Source organism: Rhamphochromis longiceps, linkage group LG22 (assembly GCF_057381845.1).
Source record: "Rhamphochromis longiceps isolate RC_006_pf linkage group LG22, R_longiceps_female_GT1.1, whole genome shotgun sequence".
NCBI lineage: Eukaryota > Metazoa > Chordata > Actinopteri > Cichliformes > Cichlidae > Rhamphochromis > Rhamphochromis longiceps.
In genome coordinates this window covers 30,329,160-30,341,054 of record NC_140577.1, presented here as the reverse complement: position 1 = coordinate 30,341,054, position 11,895 = coordinate 30,329,160, and the positions used below count along the sequence as shown (strand labels likewise).

The 11,895-nt window shown below is 40.7% G+C and overlaps 1 protein-coding gene across 1 annotated transcript; it reads right to left on the bottom strand.

Moving 5' to 3' along the window:
• Window positions 1–10,421: 10,421 nt before the first annotated feature.
• Window positions 10,422–11,456, bottom strand: LOC146644301 (E3 SUMO-protein ligase ZBED1-like). Its single transcript, XM_085395413.1, has 2 exons — window positions 10,947–11,456; window positions 10,422–10,748 (listed from the first exon to the last, which is right to left on the bottom strand). The coding sequence occupies exons 1-2, from the start codon at window positions 11,454–11,456 to the stop codon at window positions 10,422–10,424; spliced, it is 837 nt and encodes a 278-aa protein (XP_085251539.1).
• Window positions 11,457–11,895: the final 439 nt, after the last annotated feature.

The following is an 11,895-nucleotide window of genomic DNA, read 5'->3' as shown; positions in this document are numbered from 1 at the left end:
TCCGAAAACGTCGGAGCACTTTTGCAAAATTGTGATATCTTGATAAACCGAGCAGATATTTGAGGTTTACACAGCTACAGTCTCGCCTGAAAATATGTTAAAAGGTTTTTTTTGTGACCCAGAACGAGTAATAAGAGTAAAAATAAAACTAAGTAGCTGCTGCCATTGTTGGAAACTGGAATTGGCTGGGATATGGTGGGCCACAAAGGACACACCCGACCCATCCTTAAAAATCTGGGGAAAAGGAGGACGCATTTGTCGGCTTCATTTGTCGGAGTCTATGAATTTGGACAGCCTTCGTTGCATCGCTGTGACGTAATCGCCCTACATATGCGGCCTCAGGAGGATGCAGTCCATGAATTTGGACACCCCCAAAATGTCAGAAGTTTTAACTTTTCCGTATTGTTTTTTGGAACTAGAAATGGCCATATTTGGACAGGGTTGAGTGCTAAGTTGTCACATAACATTAGCATGTTAAATTAACAAATTAACTGTATAGGTGCAATCCACACTAGGATTTCACTCACTAAAACTGAAGCATAAAGTGTGTGTGCACCATAATATCTTTTGAATAATTTAATTTTTAGTGCTTCTGCTTATGGTCAAGGAGTAGGAGAATCAACTCCACAATGAAGGGTATACCAGTAAAACCACAGGGAAGTGTGATGTTTGTGTTTCTTACACATGATTCCCATTTTCTTAAATCTTTTAATATATTTATTTCTTGAACAAGCTGTCACTGCTCAATGAGATCCTCTGATTGATTTCAGGCTAATTGTTTTTACTTTCAATAGTAGTTTAAGTGTTTATTCCTGGCTTTGAAAAACTCTTGAATTGAGTCTGGTCCAGCTGTGCGCGTTGAGCTCTTCTGGCATCTGGCATCGACACTGCAGAACAAACACACCTGGAGCTGAAGTGAGTATGGTGGCATTTGCCTGCAGTGCTGAAATCAACAGAATGTGAGAAGCTGCCAAAGTGATTTTGTTTTGGAGTAAATTGCTGGTCTTAGCCTGCCATTGCAATTTCCCTTGCCACTTCACTGTACCGTGTTTGCTTTCTGCATGAGATGCAGGCACTATGCTGTTTGAGAGATCACTTACATGTTTCTGTTTCTGTTCTGTCACCCTGCAAAAATCATATACAGCTAAGTCCATAAGTATTTGACACAGAGACCATTTTGTAGTTTTGCATCTGTAGACGACCACAGTAGATGTCAAGTAAAATAATGAAGTGAAGACTCAGGACTTATTTGGAGACATTATGTCTCCAAATAAGCATGTTGCTAGAGTTGGAGACTGGCACAGACTCAAACACTGGAGCAGGTCTCTAACTGAAATTGTAGCCTCAGTCATAATTGCACTGCTAGCTAAACTCAACACCATTCATGCAATTTAACATTTGAGCCTAGCGTTAGCTGGCATAATTATAGCTTAGCTAACAGCTTGTTAGCATTTGCTGTTAGCAGTCCAGTCACGTGAAAATCAATAATTGCAAAAATCTCAGGCATAAATAAGCATTTTCTATGCATGTTTTTGTTCATTAGATCCCTGACTTCAGTTCAGATGATGAGGCTTGAGGTGAGCAGGATGGTGGAGGAAGCAATTTTATGTGTCATGTCAGTGCATGTTAAGCCTTTTTGTCTTGTTACATCCCACACGATTTGTATCTCCTGACCATACCAGAAGATCTATGATAACTGCTAATGTGAGTGTCCTTACATTAGCCTGGCTTGTTGCTAGGAGCTAGCGTTCTCATTTGGGCTAACAAGGCAAAGTGGAGGGACGTAGAGAGATGTCATAAGGTTGCATCAACAGGACTTCATGTAAGTGGTGAACACAGTGTCCAGTTTGCTACTAACAGTTTTAGGCTACGTCCACACGTACACGGGTATTTTTGAAAACGGAGATTTTCCGTTTTCGTTTTAAAAAATAATCCCGTCCACATGTAAAGGCAGAAATGAAGAAAAACGCTGCTAGGAACATGCCAAAGCAACAGGTGGCGATATAATCCTAACCTGTAGAAATGTTGACCAATCAGAAGTCTAGAAGCCTCGGTGGGAAAAAGTAAACAAAGCTGGGGCATTGAAGCAGAACCAAGTCATATGTGTGGAGGGACAGTAACTGTGTACAATTAACAGTAATAGTATTGTAGAAATTCATTTCACCGAAACAATAACATGGCGCACAGTGTGACGTCAAAAAAGGCGCACACCTTTGACGCTGCGTTTTCTCCGTTTTTCTCGTCCACACGTAAATACAAAAACGGAGTTTTCAAAAATATCCACCCTGGCCGGAGTTTTTAAAATCTCCGTTTTCAGTGACCAAAAACGCCGTTTACGTGTGGACAAAAGGTGCAAACGAATAGAAAAATCTGCGTTTTCAAAAATACCCGGCTACGTGTGGACGTAGCCTTAGTCATAAAATGGGTGCTTTGGGGTGCTGGAGCTACTGCTGTTAGCATGCTCTCACAGAGGACTCAGACAACATACAGCAAAAGCCCTTCTCCATGACTAGTGCATGCACAGCAGAGAGATAGGTTCCCTGAGAGGCCTACGTCACCCTGGACCTACATCACAGATTTATTACTAATCAGATTAGCTTCCTAAAGAAAATTGTTCTACCCGTAACAGAATGTAATTTCACATCATGCTATTAAATAGCCACCAGGTATGGCAAGGTAGCTTCGGCTTTTTGACACCCCAGGCCCAGCATGAGTCACACAGTCACTCTGAACTTTGACTATTTCATAGACAAGGTTGGAAACTCATGTCTGACTTCTCAGCAGCACAAACACCTGAATTACCTGAAGAAATGTTGCACTATGATATCATCTTTAGAAGGATTAGATACATATTAGCACATTGTAAATGCTTTTTAATTTCAGGCATTGCTGGTTTGATTCCCAACATTTAAGCCACAGCTCTATTTTAGCCTGATCAAATATAATTGTTCTTCACTCATTCGTTTTGCTGGTGTGTCAAAAACAGTTCCTTTTATGTCATCTGGCTTGAGTTTTGAAGTAGTGCAGGCTTAATTCAGTTTCATCATAATTTGCTTTAATTTGACACACATCTGCACTCCATCTCAGTGAGGAAAGATTCATAAAAGACACAGAAGTTTACTCCCAGTTGATGAGAGATCAAGAGAGAATTACCATGACAGTAGTCTCCTCTGATCTTCCTAAACTGGTGAGAGAATAAAGGAAACTTTGGAGAAGAATCAGAGCAATTACTGGTTACATGAAATCAAAATTAAAATCATCATTGATTTAATAATGATGACTTCTTTTATCTTTCTTTTGAGATCCAACCATCAACACTCAAGACCGAGATCCACCTCAAATATCACTGCTGTCACTGCCCCAGGGTCTGTGGCTCTTGGCTGGGGTACACCTCCATCTAGGTCAACAGCCACGGTTCTGTACTATCGGACAGCTGATAGCACAATGAGACCAGTAGTGTTATAGGCTCGTGGCCTGGGCTTAGCCAGCTTCATGTCTACCTGTGCCAGCTGCAGGCCAGAGGGCTTGTCTCCTAGAGATTAATGATCCCTGGTGTTCCACAGAGTAGGCCACTCCTTGAGTGTGAAATACGCCTCCCCTGCCTGGCTGGAGTTCTGATTTATTTGTGTCTGCATGCCTGCCCTCAGTGTCTGCAGGGGCCTTGTTTGAGGCATTATTTTCCTCCTTTGTCTTTCCACCGTCACTGCTTGATCCAAATGCTAATAAGTAAAAAATCTAACTAATCTCTCCCAAAATGATGTGAATGTGTTTTTTGCTGATTTGGTCATGCATGAGTGTGTTTGACTCACATATTAAATCTGAATAGGTGAGTAAAACTGCTCTTTTGTCCTCATTCAGGAAACACTAGAGACTTGTCGCTAGGCTTGTTGCAGGATTGTGCACTTTTAGAAACAATAAACATTTTCAGAAATTGCACCAATATTGGATTACTCACTTTAAGTGGAATGACTGCAAACCTCCCACACAATTCAGCTTTAAACTACAAGAATGTGTCTCTAGTGTTTCCTGAATTTTCCTCCTTTATTAGGATTCACTTAATATTAGTTTGAGTCTCAGGGACACAATGAGAATACCATCCTATAGTTATAGCAATGCTTACTCCAATACCCAATCTAGTACTTATATGGTAAAATGGCACATAAGCGAAATTGGGATAATGGTTTATTCATATGTACTTTCTACAAAATGTGCTCCTGTGAAGATCCAAGTAGGATATAAGGGGATCCATGTGTTTTAGTAGAGCATTCTGTCTACTTTATTTATACACACAAAGCACAGGTGGTAATGATTATCTAGCAGAGCAGATCGAGATGTTACCCATCTTCCCATTATCACCATATCCAGTACACTTATAAACCTTTTCAAAGCAGTTTTACAGATGTAGTCACTTGTTTACACCCTCACTGTGGTGAAATTGATTTCTATTTCAGTCAACTTCTTTAAATTAGGGGACCCCTAATTTAAAGAGGGGATAAACCTCGTGGGTAATGTAAAACATCACATCCTTCTATCCAACATGAACGTCATAGCAATGCAAATCCATAATCCATGAAACAGGGCACTTCAGCAGCCTAAAGATTAAGATGCATACCATCTAATTCATTGTCCACTGGTTGTCGTCCAGTTAGCAACCTTGACTACATGTAATACCACTCTCTCCTCATATGTCAAAGACACTGACATACTGAAACTTGAAAGTTTGTTTCCTGTAGTTATGCTTGTTTCCGAAAACACAAATTCCCACTTAAAAAGGCCAAAACTTTGAGCCATCACGTTTGTTAAATGTCCATAAATACAAAAAAGCTGAGAATCTATTTTATTTCACTTTCAGCATAATAGCATTTTTCCAGTCCTGTAAAAAAAAAACAGACAATGCTAAATATCCAAAGCATTCAAATGACAGGCAAAATCTTGTGCTGTAATACGCATGTGACTTCCTGTTATTACCATCACGCATGGATTTGTTTGCATTTGTGTTTCTTTTTCATTTTAATAATGTGATTTTCCTTATAATTTGCATTGGGCTGAAAGCAACAAGCACACAATGGTGACTACATGACCAAAAATGAGGTTACATAGAGATCAACAGAGCCCCAAGCCCAGTGCTTGCCATTTTTACATGCTCTAACATCTGCTGACATTTTCTGTGGAGGATGGGGAAATAGGGGAATGATCAACAATTTTGGTTGGAGGAAGGGGTTTAAAAATATAATTTATTTTTTATTGCAGCAAGGACAACAACCATTGCTGCAAACAGAATCAAACCTTTCCAGGCAACTCGGTGTATGCTGACCCCAACTAAGCACCAAAAGCTTGATTTTCACCAGGCAACAAATATAATGTGCAAAATGTAACAAATGTACCTGTTGCTTGTTAAACAGTAGAAGCTGGTTTGTGGTCATTCTTAAACACTAAAAGAAGGATGTTGTGGCTGTGTCCTCGTTAGGACATAGATTTGGGCATTGTGTAGGCATGTAGCCTAAGAATTATATTGTTTACTTGGTAATTATGTGTCCATGAATCTCGGGCTATTTTGATGGGTAATGTAAAATAAATGTAACAGATTTACTTTCTATAGCGTGTGAATAAACGTAATGCATCATCTTAAAAAAAAAACCCCCGATGTGAATATATGATATTTAATCAATGATGACCCCAGCTCTAACCCCAAACCAGAGAAGTAAATTGTAATTCCGATACAACTGATTTATTGACTGATCACATGTAAAATAATAGACACAGATATAGTTTCAGGTATTGGTAGTGTGTTTTAGATCACTGTTATCCCATCAGATCTTTTTCCAATGCCACTGCATAGTGGACCAAAGTCTGACGGTACTTTTCATAATTAGATCAATTTTGACAAGATAACCAACACCACTGCCCGAAATACAGCTCCAAATCACAACAGAGTCTCCACTGTGTTTTACAGATGGGCATTCTCCTGATCATTGACAATGATTGGAACCAGAAACTTTAATTTTGGATTCATCACTCCATAAGATCATTTGTGGAATTGGACTGGAGAAATGTAGTCGGATGCTATCAATGGGAGAGAAAGTAGTTAAAACTGAGGGAAATGCACTACCACAAGGCAACATGGCAGACATTGAGGGTAGCTACATGTACCTTGGAATCTACCAGTCAAATGGGAACCATGAAGAGGCCACTAGGAAAGCTGCAAACTGAATATGAATAACAATATCAGGGCAATAAACACCTACACCCTTGCTGACTGTCAGATACTGCTAGGATAATAAGCTGGCAAGAGGAGGAGAGCCGCTAACATCAAAGACAAGCTCCTTACCATGTGTGGAGGGTTTTACCCCCAAGTCCAGCACCCTGACAATGTGCACTCAGCAAAATGAAGGAGACAGAGGACTAGTGAGTGTTACAACTACTCCAGGATGAAACAAAAAAGATCCATAAGTGGATCAGGAAGATTGCCACAACTGACCAACTGCTTAGTGAATACCTCAGGCAGCAGAAGCCTGAGAGGAGTAAGAAGAGGAACCATCAGGGAAGGACAGGCCCCTGTGCTGCATGTACCAGTGGCATGTACTACTGCACCAGCAACACACCAGATGCAGGCTGTGCAAAGTTGCCCCTGAGACAATCCAGCACATAACAGCAGGATGCAAGAGACTAGCAAGCAGTGCATCCATGGAACGCCATTACAAAGTGGCTGGCAGAGTATTCAGAAATATCCATGTGTGTGTGTGTGTGTGTGTGTTTACGTGTGTGTTTACATTTAAAGACTGTGCTACTGCTTTCCTTTTTTCAGTCACATGACTTTGGGGGTCAAGGTCTGCATAATAGTAACAAAAGCTCATCATGCAGATGATTATAATTATGGTGAAATAATAATGACGATTGCTATGTCTGTTATAGAGAGTGAAGCCAAGAATGGGGGAAATAAACATACTGGTCCTCCTGTTGCTGTCAGGTCAGTATCTCAGACATAAGAACTACAGTTTATAGACTTACTGATAAAGTCTTTCTGTGAGAATGTATGAAATGCTTTTATAGAAAATATTGGGCCCTTGAAGGTCTGCTGCACAACATTTATTAATATAACAGCTTAACTGATCAGAAATCTGGAAGAATTATGATTTCTGACAGGAATAAATGTGAACTCAGGTATATTTGAGGGTTATGGTTGGTACAACTGTTCAATTTCTTTTATCTAAAGTATCTGGAAAAGTGTAAATATCCAGTGACCAGCAGTTGTCTAGGGTAAATATTTTTTGTTGTTGCCAGAAGTGCAAGAAGAATCTCTAGACTACTTTAAGGTAACAGGGAGGCAACAGCAATAACCACTTACTACGACTCATTTCGAGGTACAAAGAAGAGCATTGCTGAATACACAACATATTGAATACTTTAAGTAAATGAGCTCCAGGAGCAGAAGACCATAACAGTTACCAATCCTGTCAGCTAAGAACAGGGAACTGGGCTACACTTTTCACAGATTCAACAAAAATATTGGAAAAATGTTGCGTGGTCTGAATTCCGCTGCAATATTCATATAGTAGGGTCAGAATGTGCCTTAAACAACATGAAAGCATGGCTCAATCCTGGCTTGTGTCACTTACTATACTGGTTTCTTGAACGGTGAGTTTATTGGATGTGCATTCGAATAATTGGCAATAACTGTGTGATGTCACTAAATTCATAACGCAGTGTCCATCAAAGCGACTAATCACATCAGGGCTGCTTCCTTTGGGCTCAGCCTCCAAAAGTACGTTTATTTGCACAAGCATGATTTCTCTCTACCTGTGAGAGCGTGAAAATGAATCTTTACCTTGTTTTATGTTTTAGAATAAAAGTTAAGGTTTTTTTGGTTGTTTATTTGTTCACTTGGTGTTCCCAATACTGCATTTGGAGTATTGGTGTATCAACCATGTACATTGATTGTACACGGTTGTACAAACATTATTACTGTATGTAGTTTGATACAGTAAGACTGTTAACCTGAATTATTTAATTATGAATATTTGATTAAAATATTATTATACAGTCTTCATTATATCAGTCTTAAAATAAAGCCTTTTTCTGTTTCTCAGCAGGACTTTCTAGCTCTTTTCCCTACTCCAGAGAATATCACTTTGTGAACCAGAGAAGGAGCTGGACTGAAGCTCAACGTTGCTGCAGAGAAAATTTTACTGACATGGTCATCATCTTCAACAGTGACATCAATAGAGGTGGGAATCACCATACACCCCACGATACGATATTATCACAATACTTAACTCACGATACGATATTATTGCGATTTTTTTTTAATATATATATATATATATTTTTGCAATATTCTGGGTATTGCAATACAATATTCTGTGATTTATCACATATTTTTTCTACTGCAGATTTTGTCCATAAAGGTAAACTTTATCAATATTCATTTTATCTAATAATAAAGTCTCACACTCAGTCTTTCTCTCATGTCAGTCAGTTTTATTGCTGACAAAGTGAACGGTTTGTATAACTGTCTAGTAACCAACTTAACTGAACGTAACTATCTGGTACAATTATAGCTTAAAACAAAATATAATTTTACATTAAATAAAAAAGTTTTAAATTTAAATAAAATAAAACATTTCTTAAATTAAAATAAGTAAACTGTCCTGTTTGTTGCTGCCCTAAAAAGTTAAACACATTTGGACAGTGAAGCAATGTCAGCATTCTTGCTCAGAAAAAGGAGCTGATCAACATGCTCTGAAGTCAGAGTGCTCCGTTTTGCTGTGACGATGTCTCCAGCGGTTGAGAAGACTCTTTCAGCCGAGACACTAGTACCTGGGATACAAAGGTACAGTGGGGCAAAAAAGTATTTAGTCAGCCACCGATTGTGCAAGTTCCCCCACTTAAAATGATGACAGAGGTCAGTAATTTGCACCAGTGGTACACTTCAACTGTGAGAGACAGAATGTGAAAAAAAAATCCATGAATCCACATGGTAGGATTTGTAAAGAATTTATTCGTAAATTAGGGTGGAAAATAAGTATTTGGTCACCTCAAACAAGGAAAATCTCTGGCTCTCACAGACCTGTAACGTCTTCTGTAAGAAGCTTTTCTGTCCCCCACTCGTTACCTGTATGAATGGCACCTGTTTGAACTCATCATCTGTATAAAAGACACCTGTCCACAGCCTCAAACAGTCAGACTCCAAACGCCGCCATGGCCAAGACCAAAGAGCTTTCGAAAGACACCAGGAAAAGTTTTGTAGACCTGCACCAGACTGGGAAGAGTGAATCTACAATAGGCAAGCAGCTTGGTGTGAAAAAATCAACTGTGGGAGCAATCATCAGAAAATGGAAGACATACAAGACCACTGATAATCTCCCTCGATCTGGGGCTCCACACAAGATCTCATCCCGTGGGGTCAAAATGATCATGAGAACAGTGAGCAAAGATCCCAGAACCACAAGGGGGGACCTGGTGAATGACCTGCAGAGAGCTGGGACCAAAGTAACAAAGGTCACCATCAGTAACACACTACAACGGCAGGGAATCAAATCCCGCAGTGCCAGACGTGTTCCGCTGCTGAAGCCAGTGCATGTCCAGGCCCGTCTGAAGTTTGCCAGAGAGCACATGGATGATACAGCAGAGGATTGGGAGAATGTCATGTGGTCAGATGAAACCAAAGTAGAACTTTTTGGTATAAACTCAACTCGTCGTGTTTGGAGGAAGAAGAATACTGAGTTGCATCCCAAGAACACCATACCTACTGTGAAGCATGGGGGTGGAAACATCATGCTATGGGGCTGTTTTTCTGCCAAGGGGACAGGACGACTGATCCGTGTTAAGGACAGAATGAATGGGGCCATGTATCGTGAGATTTTGAGCCAAAACCTCCTTCCATCAGTGAGAACTTTGAAGATGAAACGAGGCTGGGTCTTCCAACATGACAATGATCCAAAACACACCGCCCGGGCAACAAAGGAGTGGCTCCGTAAGAAGCATTTGAAAGTCCTGGAGTGGCCTAGCCAGTCTCCAGACCTCAACCCCATAGAAAATCTGTGGCGGGAGTTGAAAGTCCGTGTTGCTCGGCGACAGCCCCAAAACATCACTGCTCTCGAGAAGATCTGCATGGAGGAATGGGCCAAAATACCAGCTACTGTGTGTGCAAACCTGGTAAAGACCTATAGTAAACATTTGACCTCTGTTATTGCCAACAAAGGTTATGTTACAAAGTATTGAGTTGTATTTTTGTTATTGACCAAATACTTATTTTCCACCCTGATTTACGAATAAATTCTTTACAAATCCTACCATGTGGATTCATGGATTTTTTTTTCACATTCTGTCTCTCACAGTTGAAGTGTACCTCTGGTGCAAATTACTGACCTCTGTCATCATTTTAAGTGGGGGAACTTGCACAATCGGTGGCTGACTAAATACTATTTTGCCCCACTGTATCTTTTTGCCAGTGTGGCCAGGAAAGGATAGACTTCCTCATGGGATTTCCACCAGCTTAGTGGGTATTCTGTGAGTGCCAGTGACGTGACCTCCTGGTATCTTTTCACCTCCTCCTCAGCTGTGGCAGATAATGATTTTGGTGGGGCTCCAACATCACCATAAGTCTGACCAAGCAAGTCTGTTAACCCACAAGACTTCCTCATCTTGGCTGGTATGAGAGGGGGTCTGAGATTTTGTTCAGTCTCGTCAGGTTTCTCATGATGTTCATGGGCTTCTGGCTCACAGATGGGCTGCTGCCTCTTTTCTTCCTGTAGAAAACCCACACACATACAGAGAGAGGAAGAAAATAAATATTTCATATCTTTTAGTATGCAGTAATATGTTAGCAAATTATAATTAATGTATTTAATTGTTAAATAGAATATTACCAATATGACAAAAATATCACCGATCTACTAATATTGTAAGTAAGTTATTTAAATTATAACACCAGAATGTTTGCTTACCTGAAGGGTTATAGCCTCAGCAACCACTCTGGCATAGGTTTCCTGTCTTTCCTCCAGTGACAGGAACGGCAGGGTTTTAAAGCGTGGGTCGAGAGCTGATGCTGTGTAGAGGGTGTTCCTCTCGACTGTGCTGGCATATCTCTTCTTAAGATCTTGACTGATACTTTGCTTGATGTTTCTGACCAGCGCTGTGTCACCAATGTTGTCTTGGGTGTCGTGCAACAGCTGTGCTAGCAGCGGTGCTACGAGAGACAGAGTAGGATTCTTTTCCTCAGACATCACAGTAGTCGCGACTTGCATTGACTTCAAGGCCCGGACAATTTCTTCAGTGTTCCCAATATCCGTCTCGTTTAGAGTAAAGATATCTGTGCTACTCTTTCTGACTTCGGGAGACAGCAGCGCTGCACAAATCGCAGGTTGTTGTTCAAGGAAACGCTGGAGCATGTCATAAGCACTGTTCCATCTCGTGCAGACGTCGGTCTTGAGCTTGTGAGTTGGGAGCTGTAACATTTTCTGTTTTTGCTCCAGAGCGTGGTTTGCCACTGTGCTTCTATTGAAAAACCCAGTTATGCGCCGCACTCTTCCCAAGACCCTGGCTACTGCAGGCAGGTTTAAGGCTCGTTGTGATGCCAGATTGAGCGTATGGGCGAAACACTTTTCACATGCAGGTATCCCGCTAGCTGAGTGGCAATTGTCATATTAGAAGCATTGTCGGTGACAACCACCAGATTTTTGTCGGCAATCCCCCATTCCTGTGCTGCATTTTGCAGGAGATTTGCAATGTTCGCTCCGGTGTGACTTTCATGTAATGTTCGAGTTTGGAGAACGTAAGACAGCAGTTGCCAGTCCGCTGTGAGATAATGAGCTGTTATAGTCACATATGAATCCACAGCCCGCGAGGTCCATGCGTCACAAGTCAAACTTTCCTCAACTTTACGCTTCACATCTA

Bases quoted from the DNA above. Each gene is read 5' to 3' on its own strand.
- LOC146644301 (XM_085395413.1), bottom strand. From the start codon at position 11,456: ATGTTACAGCTCCCAACTCACAAGCTCAAGACCGACGTCTGCACGAGA. The intron at 10,749-10,946 runs GTAAGCAAACAT...GGTTTTCTACAG, and splicing joins CTGAGGCTATAACCCTTCAG to GAAGAAAAGAGGCAGCAGCC.